At 36.8% G+C, this 19132-nt stretch overlaps 2 protein-coding genes across 5 annotated transcripts in view; one reads left to right on the top strand and one right to left on the bottom strand.

Moving 5' to 3' along the window:
* Positions 1 to 537: 537 nt before the first annotated feature.
* Positions 538 to 18319, bottom strand: LOC136668501 (organic solute transporter subunit alpha-like). Of its 2 annotated transcripts, XM_066646046.1 has the most exons (9): positions 7214 to 7285; positions 6234 to 6661; positions 5170 to 5321; positions 4222 to 4295; positions 3854 to 4012; positions 2646 to 2757; positions 2110 to 2256; positions 1651 to 1756; positions 538 to 1365 (listed from the first exon to the last, which is right to left on the bottom strand). In XM_066646046.1, exons 2-9 carry the CDS (start codon positions 6304 to 6306, stop codon positions 1196 to 1198), a joined length of 993 nt encoding a protein of 330 aa, XP_066502143.1. In that variant the 5' UTR covers positions 6307 to 6661; positions 7214 to 7285; the 3' UTR covers positions 538 to 1195. The 2 variants fall into 2 exon arrangements, with proteins under 2 accessions (XP_066502143.1, XP_066502144.1); XM_066646047.1 differs by lacking the exons at positions 6234 to 6661; positions 7214 to 7285 and adding an exon at positions 18146 to 18319.
* The window catches only part of taok1b (TAO kinase 1b), a 30057-nt gene continuing 27866 nt past the window's right edge, over positions 16942 to 19132 (top strand). For 2 of the 3 annotated variants that reach the window (XM_066646043.1, XM_066646041.1), the window contains exon 1: positions 17857 to 18227. The gene's annotated coding sequence lies outside the window, so the exon portion shown is untranslated. Of the gene's footprint in view, positions 17000 to 17856; positions 18228 to 19132 lie in introns of those variants that run through there. The other variant, XM_066646042.1, reaches the window with a different exon arrangement.

Raw genomic sequence — 19132 nt, 5'->3', positions numbered from 1 at the left:
GGCAACACACACACATTCACTCATACCTACGGATACTTTTGAGGGGGTGCCAGTCCTTCACAGGGCAACACACACACACACTCACATTTACGGACACTTTTGAGTCGCCAATCCACCTACCAACGTGTATTTTTGGACTGTGGGAGGAAACCGGAGCACCCGGAGGAAACCCACGCGGACACGGGGTGTACACACCAACTCCTCACAGTCACCCGGAGTGGGAATCGAACCCACAACCTCCAGGCCCCTGGAGCTGTGTGACAGCGACACTACCTGCTGCGCCACCGTGATCATTAATCACTATTCCAGTTTTTTTGTGCTTTAACCAATGGAATAGAATAAAAACTATATAAACATGTCATTAAGCAGTGCAATTTGCAAATGTTTACTTTGTTTTTATTGCATTAGCAAAAAATGAAAGATGGGTGTTCAAATAAAACACTCAAGCAAAAATAGAAACAATTTTTTGCACATTTATAAACAAATGTATATTTATTTAAAAACGTATTTATTTCATTATAAATCTTTTATGTATGTTCTTGGGAACACATATATAAATGAATTTTATGTATTCCTGGGGGATTTTTTCTATTTAATATAGGGATAATAAAGGGATAGATGGACCATATTACCAAGGGAGCAATAATAAATGCTGGTTCCTAGCTGATTTGAAGCATTCCTACTGCTACCATCATCAAGACATTTTAACAGTATGTAAATGGGAGCTGCCATTTTAAAGTTCTGTAAAAATATAGTAAAAATTAATAATATAAACACTAAAATTGAGACTTTTGTTTAAACAGTGATGATATGCATAATGATAACAAGCTGAATTGTGTTGGAATGTTGAAAATAGGGCTGAATGGAACTCTACTGGGAGAAAAAAGTGCACTTAGATGCAAACAAATATATTATTTCTTCATTTGATAAAAGTGCCAACATCATTATCAGCATCAGCTTATATAACATAGTCGATACACAGTTCTCATATCGGTCCTTCCACAGTTGGTAGTTGGAAGATATGTTTCGGAATATAAGTGAAGTTATAAGTAAATATGCTATTTGCTAAAATACTAATATATATATATATATATATATATGAGATAATGTGCTAGCGCTATCTGAACACTGTTTCTAGACAATGTTTTATAAGGTATTGGTAAAATTTCATAAATACACACTGTCTCTCTCTCTCTCAGGCTAAGTGCTCATCCACTGATTTAGGGTTTAGGCTGGTCTTAGTGTTCATTTCATTTTCATTTGCATGAGGGTCCAGCGTGATTGCCTCATACGTGCGTCTGTACAGCATCCGGGTCACCAGAGTAACAAGGAACATCTCCACAATCATTAGCTGTTGACTTATCACTACAGAGGGACAGAGATTATGATGTTAGATAAAATACACATGCATAAAAGCTTTTATTTTAAAGTAAGCACTCACTGACTTTAGCAAATTTGTTTCTATACATTTCCTAAAAATTTGATAAAAAGTCTAAACCTGGAGGATAAACTAAGCATAACATATCAACATATTGTTAATAGTTGGCTAGGAATGCAATAAAAAATATTTTGTGAGAGATAGATAGATAGATAGATATATAGATAGATAGAGACAAAGAGAGAGAGAGAGAGAGAGAGAGAGAGACTCACTAGATCCTCTGGCAATGGAAGAGAAGGGTGGTGAGCAGGCGATGGTGCCATCGAGGGCCAAGATACTGATAACAGCTGACTGTAACTGACTCAGAATCAGAACCAGCTGAAAACATCCAGAAGCAACATTAGCCAACTCGGTTCCTTCCTATAAATCCCCCACAATTGTTACTTGGAATTAAGCATGCTGAATGTGGATTCATATGCAGCTGACTCTGAGCATCCCATGCTATTGAAATGCATTTCTATGGAGATCATTTTTTGGTATGTGTTATTCAGCACTTTTCTCAGCAATGAGTCCATGTAGCAAAATTCACTAAAAAGTGGTTATTTATTTTTAGAAAGTGCAAGTAAACATTACACGTTCTACATTGTATATAAATCTTGATATGTAATTAGAACAACAATTGAAATGAAAACATAAAAGCAGACTGACCGCTATTGTGTGCAAACACTGACCTGATACATGGCATACTTGGGGATGAACTTGATGCTGCGCAGTGTGTTGCGTATATGCATGAACATAATGCCTACAGGCCACAAGGCAGTAATAGTCAACACTCCTATGAATGGATTTATCCAGATTGCTGCTCCTGTTATCTCCAGCTGTGAATAAATAAACACAGATAAACATACAACAGTGAAATAAAAATGATGGAGGACTACCACCATTATCTTCCTGCAAAACATGGTTTCTGAAACAGAGACATGCCAGAGAGTGAGGAGTCACTGACTCTCCTTCAAAGGTTCTATCTTACTGTGTGTGTGTGTGTGTGTGTGTGTGTGCTGTTGTGTTATTATTAGTCTGCATTGAATTACTACTAATTTCACTAGACTGACATATTTGATATATATATTCCATTAGCACAAGTCTCTGTGAAAACAACTGTGCTCATAATCAAAAATGAGAATTCTAAAGTGTATGTTACATTGGGGCAAGTGTCTGGGTGTATGTATTTGTGCCTTTATGTGTACAGAATTATGAGATCACATACATCTGATAGATCAAAATTTCCATTGGTCCACAAGACAATAGAGAAAATGGAGAGGACTGTCTTCAGGATGGCGTACTGTATAGACCCCAGCTTTAGTAGGAACAACATGCGCCTGAACAACATAGAAGTGATGTTAAAGAAACATTAGATTTAATGATTCCACATAAAACCTCATTTCCATCACTTTTTATTTATTTTTTTAATTTTATGTACTGTATATAGTCCATGTTCTGTACATTATACAGAAAATGAGCAGCTGTTTGTGATGATATAACCACAATGTTAACCTACCTTTTACCTGCACTCACTGTATATTTTATCAATTTATTATACGAATTTTACATCCATCTGTTTCTCTTTATAATTTGCTAGCCATAAATGTTCAAGACAGCGATGGTCAATGCAACAAAGCAGTCTGAAAAGTATTCATTTTTAATGAGAGCAAGTGACACTATGTGCAAATGTTGGCAACGTAAAGTGAGCAAATTATAAAAATGAGCAGATGTGAGACAGTGATTAACAATGGAAAAAATGTTCTCACATCCCACGGAATTGGTAGCATTGACCTCAGTTCTTGTTGAATATTTTTTCTGCTTTGTTTATGCATGATCTTGCAAAAGTTGATCCCTTCTATTTCCAATTCTGAGCTGTGTTTATAAACTGGAATTTCATTAAAAATGTATATATTCTGATTTTATAAAGATGACCATGGCAATTACAATGTTGTTGTGTAAAGTTGTGTAAATAGCTGTGAACAAACCTAAAGCTAATTTAATTGTTTTGTTGAATGTACAGAAAATTAAATATGCTTTCCTCAGACAAATGAAGGTCACTTATCATCAATTGTTACATGTCCAGAACATGTGGGCAGGCTGTTATTGTGCACCAAAACACTTACAGCTACCAGAAGTTTTAATTCTCTGAGTGATCTTTTTGGCCATTAGAGATCTGAGTGTGATGCGTCAAAACACCTGAGCACTTGAAATTACACTGTGTCCACATTTAAAACTAATTCTGTCCAAAAAGCAGGCTAAACTAGTAACTTTCACTGGTGACTTTTCACTGTCCAGTGTGTCAAATTTACTACATGTAAAGAAGTTCAATCTATCACATGTTCTTTTGTTTTGAGTGCTATAAATTTTAGTACCATTTAGAATTAATTTTGTCTAACTAACTTAGAGACCGCAGCTCTCTCTGACTGTGTTTACCGTGTAATAGGCACTCGAGGCAAGCATGGGCAGCAGCAGCAGCAGGGCCCTGTACTAATCCTGAAAGTCTTCTTCTCAGAGAACTTCAGAAAGACCTCTTCACCTCCACATTCCTGAATCATGAGGATTAGAACCTTATAGATTACAACTGCAAAGTATCTGCAGAGAGAAAGATGACAGAATATTATTTACATCATCCTGCACAGAGCCACACAAGTGTAATATTTTATGGGGTGCTTTTTTACAGTCCTCTGTTTATGCCTACTGAGAAAGAATGACCTGCAATACTGGAAGTTACTCATTACATGCCATAGGTCAGTGACAGTCCTTTTCATGGCACTCTAAATAGTTTCTAAAGAGTTGCTTACGAGTTAGATGCCATGTCAGTGAACATAGTTGATCTTGGGATCCACATTCCAAGGCAAGACATGGTTGCAATGACCTATAAGAAGCAGGGGCACCAGAGTAAACATTTAGATGTAATATCAATGTATATTACTGCTACCAGGTTTATATGGTATCTGCAGACAGTGCCCAATAGACCCTAAACTTGGATGAAATAACTTGCCAGTTTCTGTGTTCTGAATCTATCCAAAGTCAGTCTGGGATTTTATTCTAAATTCAAATGAAGTAACAATTGCCAAAATGTTTTAATTTTTCCAGATGAGTCTTTTGTTCAGGTTCTCAGGTGGATTTGATTGTCTCATCAGAGGCTTTTTCACAATGTTTTGTATGGTTTAATATAAGCAAAGCCAAATTTACAAACCATTACATTGTACATGAGCCAGTTAATCAAGAATCATGGTTCATTATCCTCTCTTGGATTTGTATTGTTGGGATTTAAAATATAGTCCAACAACAGAAAACAAACTTAAAAATAAAGATCTCAAAAATAAAGACGCCACAGAAAAATCAGTTTTGTGCTCAGCACAACTTTCAATCGATTGCTTTTGGGGACCCACGTTTGAGACAGGATGTGTGACTAGACACAACCCTAAAACATAAAAATATATAGGATATAACCTTACATTATTAGAGGTCCTTTACATTATTTGACTAATTTAAAAAATGTTATTACATTCTTAATGATCACAGACATCTTGAACAGCATATTCAGGAACCAAAAGTATTCTTTTAGGGGAATTCAAGCACTTAAATCTAGTTTACTCTATTAACATGTTTTATGTTAAAATGGAAGGTGGTCAGTATTCTTTAAATATCTGTGACCAAAAAAATAATAATTTTAATCCATCGCTCACACTGAAAAAACTTTAAAATCTGAAACTTATGTACAATGTTAGTGTAAAAAGCCTTACCGGTGCAGCCCCATTGACCCACATGATTGTGGTCTTCTTTGGCGAAGGTAATTTTTTGTAAATGTACACACACTGCTCCAAGTAGAGTATGAGTGACACAGTGGCCATGAATGTGAGGGCAGTATATAGAAAAATCCCAAACATATCCAGCTCTGAGAGAGAGAGCGAGAGAGAGAGAGAGCAAGAGAGAGAGAGAGAATTATTCTGTTTCTCTTATTCATCCATTCATCTTCTGTAACCACTTTAACCTGTTCAGGGTCATGGTGGTTCCAGATTTTGGGAGGAAACCTGTGCACTTGAAAGAAACCCACACAGACGCAGCGTGAAAACACCAAACTCATCACAGACAGCGATTTGAGGATGGTTTGAACCCACAACCCCAGAACCCTGGAACTGTGTGGCATTTTACTTAAATGTTAGAAGACATGTAATGCGTGAAATGAGCTGTCAGCACCATGGCAGAATATTGTGCTTTGAAACTCCTGGGCTCCAAATACTCCCTCAGAAACACAAATTCAGACAGCCAGCGTTTCTTACATTATAAATGCAAATAACCAATTCTGTCAGCAGGTCTGGTGGGGCTTTTGGTTTGCAGGTAACTGGCGGAGTGCTAAAGGGAGACCTAATTAAGACCTAATGGCATAGCCATATCTGCAAATACTCATTGAAAGCAAAGGTGTTTTGTTATATCTAAGCCACTTTGATGGTATAGTTTTGTTGTTGTTGTTGTTTTCCTTTGGGTACATCATATAAATATCTAATTTTTTGAACAGATATGAGTTATGAGTAATGACCATGGGGTAAAGCCTGATCCTGGGAGTCCAATTACTGTGACTTACCGTGTTAATTGCAACATTATTTATCTATACTATTGTATATGCGTTTACATTTTTCAATGTATTGACAACGTATTTCCTTAGAGACCCTGTAAATAAAGGGCAAACGTCAGCATTTAAATAACGTGTACGTCAGAGGCAAATAAATGAAACACAGGTTAACTTGATTTAAGCACAAAACGTATAAAAAATAGAAAAGAGTACTACTATTAAAAACGGGTCACTTACGATTTATGACCTCGGCAGCCAGCGGAGGTTCCTGTAAACATGCTGGATGAATAGTTCCGTTTAAATCGTCCATTTCAAAACGTAATGATAATTCTCCTCAGGGAAAAGTGCTAGTAATGTAGTGAACGATTCTCTAAAAATGTAATGAGTGCAGGTTTCAGTTACTTCTATTAAATATTTTTCCACTGCTGTTATATGAAGTGGATTGTCCCTCAGAGTGAAAATGAAATATGTGCTGAACTTCTTCACCGCACTGCTGATCAAAACCGACAGGTCCTCCTCCTTATTAGACGCATTATTCACACCCGTTTTGCGGCAAATCCCGCCTCCTGGCTGGTTGCTGTCTTATTTCTCTGTCCATTGGGCACATAAAACCAGTTGGAGTAGGAGGGGGGAAAGAAACGTCCTAAAGGAGCCAAGGTGATTAACTGTAAATAAATAAATAAATAAAACCTAAAGTATAGTAAGACATATTTTTGCAGCACTGACATAGACACAAATGCATGAGGTGCCTGAGGAATCATGGTGGCTTCTGGAAGTTGCCTTAATGCAGTAGTGCACTGGTCAAAACCCATCCGCTGCTTGCCTGCTCTGCAACTTGATGTTCTTTATGATAGAAACTCTTGCCGTTTGAATCCATGCGTGTGTGTCTTGGAACAGTGCAGATTAAAAACTGAAATGCTCAGAAATGATGTTGACAGCTTATTTTCTCATGACACGTTGATTAATTCAGCACTCCAACAAATCAAAGTTATTTTGCTTCATGAAACAATGCTATAACTGATGCTTATTAAGCAAGCTGAGCATCCCATTTTATTCCTCTCTGAGTGTATATGTGTGCTTATGTGTGCCGAATTCGTTTATTATACGGATTTTCTGGACGAAAAAATGTATAATTTAAAAGTACATATTCATAAAAATATACACGTAATTCAGTAGATTTGGTTAAAGCCAAACCTAACGCAGCAGGCGGAGTTTACCCGAATATAGGGTGGAGACAAACGGTGGTCATTGGGCATGTTGGTGTCTTCCATTATCCAATAAAAAGACGCAGATCGCTTTATTTGTGTTTTCAGGTTAAAAAGAGAGGAACTTGCTTCACGATTTCTTACTTTATACGAATTCTCTACAGGGGTTGGACAATGAAACTGAAACACCTGGTTTTAGACCACAATAATTTATTAGTATGGTGTAGGCCCTCCTTTTGTGGCCAATAAAGCGCCAATTCGTCTTGGGATACACGATGATACACGGCACTGACTTCAGGACACAATGTTTGTGTCCATTGGATGCACATGGTCTTACTGGTGCAATGTGCAATTAATGAAGATTGGCCTCCAGACTGGTCCAATTTAGCCATGAAACCTCCCACACTAAAATGACAGGTGTTTCACCTTCATTGTCTAATATATATATATATATATATATATATATATATATATATCAGTGGCGATTGCTCTAAGACTGCAAGGGAAGCTCAGCTTCCCCTAAAATGTCAAAAAATAAGTGATCAAATATATACTGTTGTGTGTACATGTCATTGAATAAATATACACTACAACGCGCTCAACTTTTGTTCAGAATCAGCTTCTTATCACTGGTAAAGACGCGGCTTTCCTCTCAATCATTCGCGCAGATTAACAGTGATTTAAACAGTGAGGACGCTGAGCGGCCACAGAGTTCAATGGAGAAGCAGCGAAGTGCAGCGAAACGAGACGAGTGATTGGATAAATGCTGGGCTTTGTCCCGCCCATCGGACGCTCAGCGTCTCTGGGGGTCTATGGGGCAGTGGGCTGGTCTCGGCTGGCCCGGACGCTCAGCTTCTGCATGATGATTGGATGATCTGTCTGAGGCTGAATCCCTTTTTGATTGACAGCAAAATGAGCGAATCAGTGATCCTTTGGTGTAAAGATCCGTGGGAGCATTACATTTTCATTCTGTTCTGAGTTGAACCAGACTATTTAATCCTCTTAGCGGCATTTTCTTTGCTAAAAACGACTAGTGACAAATCGAGCTTCTATTTCTGGTGGGTTTTTTGTAGCTGCTTGTGTTTGGAGACTGACTTCTATCGCAGTTTCTGTTTATATTGGCTGCTCTGCTGTCTTAAGAGCCTTGGTTAATATTTGAATCAGGTGACTCATAGTCTAAGAAATGAACTTTGAAAGGAAAGTAATTTGCTGAAAAGCCAGTGGCAATAAAGCATGGAAAGACATAAAGAGTGGATGTCCTGTCATGCATAAAGCATTTTCTAATGAACATTTTAAATGAAAAAATTAAAACAAACAAACTTCAAAAAAGTCAGTGAAGGAAAATGTGCTGAATAAAAAATATCTATATGACATTAAAAAGGCAATCCACTGATTTTTTTTAAATATTTCAAACTTAGATTCAAACGTAGTCATTCAAATTAGTTTGGTGTGACATGCCCAATTCTAGAGGAACTGATCGATTCAGGACCAGAGGATCTAGATATCTGTGGCATCATATTTAATGTAATTATTATGAAGACGTCATCTATTTTTTTTACAGTACTTATCAGGTTTTGGCTGTAAATGTTTTCATCATGTAACATTCATTTATTCATTCAGTCACCCATCATCTCTAATGTCTTTATCCTTATCAGGATCATGGTGAGTCAGAGCCCTTACCGGAATCATTAGACACTGAACAATTTTGCACAGCCAATCCATCTTGCTTTTATGTTTGTTGTAAGAAATCTGGGACACCAGGAATCTCAGTGAGAGGAAGGACATTTTACTGTTAGGAATCTTGCCCAAAAACTCTTCTTACTGTGGGATGGTATGTCTACCTGTTCAAGGAATTGAACCCTGGTCTTTTTGGTTGAAATCATTATCAATTTTATGTATAAAAACATGTAGGTTCACTGTTCATTTAATTTGTAAATTATACTATCATAACCACTGCAAAGAAATGTCAATATTTAAACGTATATACTTTGAACCATTTCACATCAAAACACTCTTAATGTCTTTAGTTACATCTCAATGATTAAACTGTGAAGACATTTTGAAATTTCAGTTGTATTCCATTTTAATGAAATTGCATTTGCGTTTAAACAACAAAGAACATAAACAAATCCCTAAAAGTCTAAAATGTTGAAAATATATCTTTACCCTCTTTACCATGGTGTATTCTGAAAAGTCAATACCTTTTGCTGTAACAAAATACACAAGGTGGTACATTTCAGTTGTTTTGTATAGATTTGTGTAAGAAATCCCATCTCAGAAGATTACAACAAAGCAGGTTTCACTAGTGATTCTAGCTACAGTTTCAAGGCTTCTGAGACGGCACCAACCATGTCCTTGGAAGGTGTCGATTTTTCATCAGTTCTCCTTGACCCGTGCAGTCAGTGGAAGTTGTTTTTGCTACAAATTTGTTTTTGTTACAAATATTCACTGACAGTAGAAATGACATTGTGTTAAATGTGAATATCCATCCAGTATATGAAATATTTTCTCCCCAAACTAAAAACACAACCAACTAGTGACTGATAAATCACCAAAGATAAATTAGTCACATTAAAACATACTGTGTAAAAGTCTAAAACCACTCTTAAATTGAACCATTGAGCAAAGGTTTTGTTTTCAAATCAGAGTGGTCATATTAGACTTAACTAATATAATTAGGGGTGTCACAGAAGTCATTTTAAAAACAAAGTTACAAGAGCAATATTTACAGTTGGGTCTATATATATTTGGACACTGACACAAATTTTATTTATTTTTTTAACCTGTTTACTGAAACATATTTGAGTTAATGTTATATAATAGATATGGACATAAAAACTACACTTTCAGTTTTCATTTGAGGGTATCCACATTAAAATTGGACGAAGGGTTTAAGAGTTTCAACTCTTTAACCTGTGCACCCCTGTTTTTAAAAAGGGACCAAATGTAATTGGACAATTGACTAAAGGGCTATTTCATGGGGAGGTGTGGGCAATTCCTTTGTTATGTCATTTTCAATTAAGCAGATAAAAGGCCTGCAGTTGATTTGAGGCATGGTGCCTGCATTTGGAAGATTTTGCTGTGAACAAAAACATGCAGTCAAAGGAGCTCTCCATGCAGATGGAACAAGCCAGCCTTAAGTTGTGAAAACAAAAAACCCAATCCGAGAAATTGCTACAATATTAGGAGTGGCAAAATCTACAGTTTGGTACATTCTAAGAAAGCAAGCACTGGTGAATTCATCAATGCAAATAGACCTGGATGCCCACGGAAGAAAACAGTGGTGGATGATCACAGAATAATTTCCATGGTGAAGAGAAAGCCCTTCACAACAGCCAACCAAGTGAAAGACACTCTCCAGGAGGTAGATGTATCAATATCCAAACTGACCTTAGACTGCATGAAAGTAAATACAGAGGGTTCACTGCACGGTGCAAGCCACTCAAACATCAAGAATAAAAAGGCTGGACTTTGCTAAAACATCTAAAAGCCAGCACAGTTCTGGAAGAACATTCTTTGGACAGATGAAACCAGGATCAACCTCTATCAGAATGATGGAAAGAAATTATGGTGAAGGTAAGTAATTGGCTCAAAAGTAATTGGACAAAAATAAATAACTGTAAATAATGTTCATTTCTAATACTTGGTTGAAAACCCTTTGTTGGCAATGACGACCTGAAGTCTTGAACTCTCCAGATGCTGAGTTTTTCTTTGTAATGCTTTTTTATTCTTGATGCTTATGAGTGGCTTGCATCATGCAGTGAACCCTCTGTATTTACTTTCATGCAGTCTTCTCTTTAAGGTCAGTTTGGATATTGATACGCCTACCTCCTGGAGAGTGTCTTTCACTTGGTTGGCTGTTGTGAAGGGCTTTCTCTTCACCATGGAAATTATTCTGCGATCATCCACCACTATTTTCTTCCGTGGGCATCCAGGTCTATTTGCATTGATGAATTCACCAGTGCGTTTGTTCTTTCTCAGGATGTACCAAACTGTAGATTTTGTCACTCCTAATATTGTAGCAATTTCACTGATATTTTTTTTTGTTTGTTTTCGTAACTTAAGGATGGTTTGTTTCACCTGCATGGAGAGCTCCTTTAACCGCATTGTGTTTTTTTTCACAGCAAAATTTTCCAAATGCAGGCACCATGCCACAAATCATCTGCAGGCCTTTTAACTGCTTAATTGAGAATGACATAACAAAGGAATTGCCCACACCTGCCCATGAAATAGCCCTTTAGTCAAATGTTCAATTACATTTGGTCCCTTTAAAAACAGGGGTGCACAGGTTAAAGATTTGAAACTCTTAAACCCTTCATCCAATTTTAATGTGGATACCCTCAAATGAAAACTGAAAGTGTAAATTATGTCCATATCCATTATATAACATTAACTCGAATATGTTTCAGTAAACAGGTAAAAAAAATTTGTCAGTGTCCAAATATATGAACCTAACTGTATATGAAGTATATAGATGACATTTACATGTGCAGCATAAGTAGGTTTTGCATTGATAAATTACCAAAAGCCAGAGTAGTAACAGTATTCTCTCCAGAGTGCAGAATGAAAGCAAAATTGTTATACAAGTAGCAGGTTCAGTAACAAAAACACAGTGCATATTAATATACTATAAACTTTACTGGGAGATCAGCAGTGTCTATGCAGAAAGGAGACTTGTTTTAGTGAGAAGCATGAAAATGAAATTAAATGAATGAAAGAGGTCTCTGAATTTTGCAGAGTACTGTATATTATGAATTTGGATTTTTTTTATACCTTATACATGTACGAAAAAAATCAGTGTTGGTACAATGCTGTATTTTAAAAGTCTATAGTGCAGTGTTCTAACTTCTTGAGCTCTAGCTCTATAAGTTGCTTCTTGCTTAAATCAAGGCTCTGTGGTACGTGGTCATCAGGTCATTCCCCTTTGACACTCTCTTTTGTAACACATTGCTGTGCACCTAAGAAACACACCCTTAATACAATGACATCTTCTCCCAAGATAATTGCAGGTAAGTAAATTATCCTAGGTGAAAAAAGTGTTTAACAACTTGTTGAAAGTCAAGGTTATAACAATAACTTCAGCTGTCATTTTGCTCTCTTAAATTCAGATTATCAAGAGCTGCCCATTGCTGTTGATCTGGGATCAGCCTGGGAGTTCCTTAGTTGAATACTGGAGCTTTTTATGCTGCATAAACTCTCAGAATATAAAGTACGGTAGAGGTTCATTAGTCACTAACAGTACAAAAAGCGTAAATGTACCTTATAAGGTACATCAGTGGTTTTAAATTCCAGTTTTGTTCCCTAAAGGTACGTTACATGCTCTTTTCCATAAAAAGACAGCTGAATATTTGTACATATTCTTTAAAAATGTGTCTAAACTAAAACAATAAAATATGACTCCAGGAGATTAAAGTAGGTGTATGAAATCAACATCATTTTAAAATTTACAGTTATAATAGAATAAGGTAACTGATTATTACTAACTGAACGTACTGAATATGTTCCCTGGAGTGGACCATCACAGTGATAGTTTTCCTGACAGTGTAGGAATTACTCATTACCCTACATCAAGACAGAGGTTAGGTTGAAAATTACTGGAGCATTCCTTAAAGGTCAGGATGGCCTTGTATCTGCTGGCACAGTGTGATACACATGAACACTAACTTATCATTTTTTGTTGTAAACTTTTATGTATATTTAAGTTTATATTTTACTTCAATATTGAACTGATTTACATTTGAAAGTGACTTCAGAAATACTCATCATAATAAACATTATATTTACAACTGGTTTTGAAGAACTGTGCAATTATAATCTGTTTTATAGCAAGTAGTGTAGTGTATGCAGGAATAAAGACCTACTTTAAGGTGAATATTCAAATATTGAAAAAACTGAAATATGTCCAGCTTTCTTTAATGATTACACTATAACTGTTAACACAACATTTAGTTATCACATATCAGTCCAGAATAGAATTCCTACACAGAAAGTCCTTAACCCTGAGGTCTCTGACCCTAAAATGAACAGTTCGCAGAATTCTCACGTTTTCACTAGCTGTTAATGGTTGTCAAATATGTCTTTGTCCTTTATTGCAATAGTTAAAACCACAGCAGTTATATGTTGTAACATATATAAATCATTTTTGAACTTCTCTCAGGTTGTCACTAGGTTGTTAAGCACCAAACTCATTTGTAAGAACCTGAAATTGTTGCCTCATCCTAATGCTAGCATATAGTATTAAAGTTCAGTAACAACTGCAGGTTTATAGATGCATGTTAACTGCTGACACTAGTCACAGTCAATGAGTAAGTGTTCAAGTGATATACAAACTTTCATCAATTTAGACAAGGGACACTCAGTATATTCTGGACAAATAGCTCAAAAGGATGACGCTGAAGTTGGTTACTTATTCGCCAGTTTCTTATTCGGATTTTCTGTTCCACCTTAAACGATGAAGAAATTTTACTGTGGAATTTTTTTGTAATGGCCCTGTGAACATAACCCTTGACACGATAGAATGTGGGGAAATTGCTTATTTGGCTAAATTCATTGGACATTATCTCTTTATTTTCAAAGCGTCTCAAAAATCTGAAAGACTCACTGAAGACACAATATAACAGACTATTAATATCCTAAAGATGAAGAAATTTTACTGTGGAATTTTTTTTGTCATGGACCTGTGAACCTGGCATGTGATATGAACATAGCATGTGGAAACATGAACTTTGGTTATACATTCATGTGAAAAGTTAAGACACCCCATGAAAGCCTTTGTCTTTTTGAACATATTTAATCATATGGACACATGAGCTTCATTTGAGCAGTACTGAGAGATGGAGCTAATGTATCTAAACAAATAAACCTGAAGAAATTAATTATAAACATAAGATGTAAAATAGGGGCGGCACAGCATGTACTGTCACAGTCACACAGCTCCAGGGACCTGGAGGTTGTGGGTTCAAGTCCCGCTCTGGGTGACTGTGTGCTCCGGTTTCCTCCCACAGTCCAAAAACACACGTGGGTAGATAAAATTGGCAACTCAAAAAAGTGTCCCTAGGTGTGAATGTGTGTATGTGTGTGTCACCCCGTGAAGGACTAGTGCCCCTTCCAGGGTGTGTTCCTACCTTGCGCCCAGTGATTCCAGGTAGGCTCTGGACTATGGACTCTGTATGTCCTATGGAAGTTTTATATTTTAATTGTCAGATTATCAAGAATCTGTAATTGATATTACATAAGGTGTAGTACAAATATAATATCCCAAAGTGTAGAGTATGTGTTTGTTTAAACACTGAATATCAGTGTTCCAATAATATCCAATATTATTATATATTTATTATTATGCCATTTTATTGCAATTAGTCAGGTTGCCTGGCAACATATTAAGATAAAAGAGGGCCTTAAATATGAAAATATATCTGTAAAAAACACAACAGGAATATGTGGTTTTCACACCAAAATACATACCAAATTCTTAAAGTACCTCAAATTTTTTTTAATAGTTTTACTTATATTCATGAAGTTTGCTCTGAAGCAAGAATTAGCACAATTTAAGCAGCTTGGCCCAGTGAGGCTAAAAAAGGCATTGATAAGATTAAGTTTACCTAAGCCCTAAAGCTTAAAAATGTAAGGAAATTTATTTAAAGGCCATCATTGACCATAATCATACAGAAATGTTTAAAATGTGATTATTTGATTAGATCATTTCACAATCTTAAACATTTCTATAAAATAACACTCTGATTCAAATGTTGGTCTTGATTGACCTTAGTGGGGTCCTACGGCCAAGATGTGCTCTCAGTTATGTCCTTTATGTCAACAAGGCTTTTACTGATGCACTGGGCATAATTGTCATGGGTATCAAAGTGTTAAATTTTATGAAGCAACTTTTGAAGTTTCTTACATACCTTGTTCAAAATCTTCATCATAATTTTCATAGCTCAAGACATGAGAACGTATGAACATAGTAATTTATCTTGATTAAGACCAGCTCTCAGTAGTTATGGTCCCAAATGTCTTTTAAATAAACTTCCTTTCATTTTTCTTACTCTGTAAATACACACAAAGTCAGTTAGTCCTTGTGAAGCCTCACTGGCCCAAACTACCTAAGACTCAGTGTGTACTTACACCCACACCCCACTAACTAATGTTACATATATACATTTTTCTCTTGGTACTTTGACTGTTTGGGATGTAATTTCTATCCACACATAGGCTTGGCCTTTAGGCCTTGTACTTGCAAACTTTGATGCCTTGTTTAGCCTCATTGGGCCAAGCTGCCCAGTAAGGCTTTTTTACACAATGTTATTCATATTTAAGGCTATCTTTTATGTTAAAATGTTGCCAGATAACCTGACTAATTAAGTGGCATAATATTATGCTATAAAATGGCATAATAATAAGAATATAATGATATTGGAAATAACCAGACATCGTGAATATACACATTGATATTCAGTGTTTAAATAAACATACCTTTATGAATTAAATTTTCACTTTGGGATATTTGTACTACACCTTCTGTAATATCATTTGCAGAATATTGATAATCTGATAATTAAAAACTAAAAATGCCATAGGACATATCCCCAAAGTTCATGTTTCTACATATTCATCATATCAGGTGCTATATTCACAGGACCATGACAAAGCAATTCCTCAGTGACATTTCTTCATCTTTAGGATTTTGATAGTCTTTTATACTGTGTCTTTGGTGAGCCTTTCAGATTTTTGAGACACTAAATGTAAAAAGATAATGTCCAATGACTTAAGCCAAATATGCATTTATATCCAATGCTATGTTCACAGGGAATTTACAAAAAAACAATTCTACTGTAAAATTTCTTCATATTCAGGATATTAATAGTCTGTTATATTGTATCTGCACCTTTCAGATGTTTGAGGTACTTTGACAATTTGGAGATAATGTCCAATGAATTTAGCCAAATGAGCAATTTCTCCACACATACTATCATGTCCAGTGCTATGCTCAAAGGGCCATTACAAATTAATTCCACAGAAAATATTTCTTTATTTTCAGGATATCAATAGTCTGTTATATTGTGTCTTCAAATAGCTTTTCAGATTTTTGAGACACTTTGAAAATAAAGAGATAATGCCCAATGAATTTAGGCACATGCCCAATTTCTCCACACATTCCATCGTGTCCAGTGCTATGTTTATAGGACAATTATAAAAAATTCCATAGTAAAATTTATTCATCTTCAGGATATTAATAGTCTGTTATATTGTGTCTTCAGTGAGCCTTTCAGATTTTTGAGCCTCTTTGAAAATAAAGAGATAATATCCACGGAATAAGGCTAATCCTGTAGTTCTTCCTCGGTATGGAAGTTGTGTTCGTACTTTGCCATCTAGCGGCGAGAATATGCAACTATTGCACCGTTTAAGGTGGATCAGAAAATCCGAATAAGAAACTGGCTAATAAGTAACCAACTTCAGCGTCGTCTCAGAAGGAGGATCAGAAATGTAATTTAGTTTTTTGGAGACGCCCTTTGCAGTGTGAGTACATCGATCCATACATCACTTTCGGCACATAAATTACACATTTACTTAGAGGTCTGTGAATGTGCGTTTATTCTGTTGGTCCCCGGTGGTGGGAGAGGGAACTGCAGGGTAAGAAAGTGAGAAAGGCTTTAAATCTCTGCCCAGTCTCTCTCTCTCACACACACACACAGGTGATAAATAGATAGAGAGAGAGAGAGAGAGAGAGAGAGAGAGAGAGACTGTTCGCCACGCAAGGTCATGTATGGCGAGGCCGACAAAATGCTTGGTGTGGTTTGAGTAAGTGTTGGGTCGAGTTCATAGCTTCTGATGGTATTTTCACTGAGTTCCCCTCAGTTTCTCTAGTGTTTGTGGCGGAGGGGAGGAGGAGGAGGTGAAAAGTAACCGCCGCCATCTTTAGGAATTGACTGGGAACGGGGTAGGGCTGTTCGAGTCCTCAAATTTTAGTGTCGACTCCCATTCTGACTCCAAGTTACGGGGATCAATTCGCTCGCAGAGCCGACTCAACACAACTAACTCGGTTCCCGAAAAACAAGACGCGGAGAATGACATTATATAAGAAACATGGTACAGTCTTAGTTATATCTAATTAATTCATTGAATGTAGTTCTTGACTATCAGCTGATTTACTTGGTCAAAATAACGGACGATGCAGCAAAAAATGGATGTTATAAAAACATTCAGTGTATACAGATATGGATAAAAAAAAAACTGGCAAAACTGCGTACAATTATTTGTGGTCATATTTTCATAACTTGCAGAACGTAATTAGGCAGAGCTGATTATATGCTATTCACTGTAATATTCAATGTTCAATAATCTTTCATTATTGATGATTTTGTTAACGTGTTTGCGTTTTGTTCACAATATCAGACACAAAAATTGTCATATCATATTGCTATCTTTTGACTAATTATATACCAGTTTTGTTTAGAGTATAGCTGGACTGTTATGTGAGTTGTGCAATGTTGTATTTTTACGCATATATGAAGTACCGACAGCAGAATATTTGTTTCAAATGTGAACGTCATTTGTGTGGAATCAATTCCAAAGGTTTGGAATCGACTCTCGATTGCTGAACGCCTGGAACCAAAGAACCGATACTTCTTGGGCTTGACTCCCAGCTCTGGAGTGGGGAGTTAGCTCTGAGAGCTGTAACACTCATTGGTTAGTGTTAGTGTTTTTGGGCCTCAGTTGGTCGTGTTATTTGCTCATGAATCATCAAGCTGCAACATAACCAGCACTTACGCCTGTGGATAATGAGAATAAAACGTTTTGACATCGCTGTTTGGACTGTCGCGCTCTGAGAGGAATAAACACGTCCAGATTTGAGTCAAAAATCTGTGCTCCAATCTATCTCTGACTCCTAGAGCTCAGCTGCTTTCTCTACGTTTCTTCTCTCAGGACAGCTGTGTGGATACTTACCCTAGCCACGTTAGCAGTCTAGATAAGTTCAGATTTTCTCCCGGAGTGCTGTTCTTCCCTAGGAAACTGGCCTTGTGGACAGGTAAGAGCTCCGCGCTTCATGAGCTAAAGCCCAGCTCTTTTAACTGGCGTGTTTGAATTGTCAGTCTGTTACACAGGACACTCAGGGTGCTACACTGTCAGAAGCCTAGCTCAAGCTAAACGAGAAGCTGAGCTTGGCTTCTTATTCGGTTTTCCGGTCCACCTTAAATAGTGCACCAGTCACAGGCATCAGACCGACACTGCTGTACCATTTAAGGTGGAACGGCGAATTCTGGTGTGACTAACTTCACCCTCGTTAGCTAAACTAGCTTCTTGCAGTAGTTTATGGTTCGTTTGATTTAATGGATAGTTTGTAACCTCTGTTTTAATGTGAAGTCGTTTTTAAAAACTTTCGCCATGCGCCCCCAATTTTAAACGACATTCATTTTAAACTTACACGACTAGTATACTCATCGTGCCTTAGCTGTTTTACCAATATACGAGTATTATTAAAGTCCTTAAACTTAACGGTAAATGTAGTTCGTTTTTTGGGGTTAGGTTATAAAGTACTGCCTAAAAACCCAGGCCACGCTGGCTGTTTTTGTCAGCAAAATATGTATGTTTTGCACGGTTCGCCCGAATCAGTTTGGTCGGGGGGTGCTTCATTTTAAGAGCGTTATATGTTAATATTTCTAATTATCGTCAGTTTTATCTGTCGGCCATTTCAAGCGAGGAGGTAAATGGTTTGCACTGTTGTCGTATGAGAAAACGTTCTGGACGCATTTATTGCAACGGCACTCCCTCCTCCTGCCGTACGCCTGATACTGACATTGAAATTGTCATTTCACGTCAGATAAACCAGAGAGCCGTGGTGTAGAGCCGGATGAATGCGCCGTATGCCATGTATATAAGCGATATTGTGCTGAAAGAGAGAAAGCTGGGCTAATCGGGTTATCACTGAGCGGG

Source organism: Hoplias malabaricus, chromosome 15 (assembly GCF_029633855.1).
Source record: "Hoplias malabaricus isolate fHopMal1 chromosome 15, fHopMal1.hap1, whole genome shotgun sequence".
NCBI lineage: Eukaryota > Metazoa > Chordata > Actinopteri > Characiformes > Erythrinidae > Hoplias > Hoplias malabaricus.
The sequence above is the reverse complement of the archived record's forward strand: the minus strand, read 5'-3'. Positions and strand labels throughout refer to the sequence as shown.

What these genes read in the sequence shown, in the direction of transcription:
- LOC136668501 (XM_066646046.1), bottom strand. Translation starts at nt 6,306, where the DNA reads ATGGACGATTTAAACGGAACTATTCATCCAGCATGTTTACAGGAACCT. An exon ending in GGGTCAATGGGGCTGCACCG is followed by an intron (nt 4,296 to 5,169) that starts GTAAGGCTTTTT and finishes TGCTTCTTATAG; the next exon opens with GTCATTGCAACCATGTCTTG. An exon ending in CCAAGTATGCCATGTATCAG is followed by an intron (nt 1,757 to 2,109) that starts GTCAGTGTTTGC and finishes GGATGTTTTCAG; the next exon opens with CTGGTTCTGATTCTGAGTCA.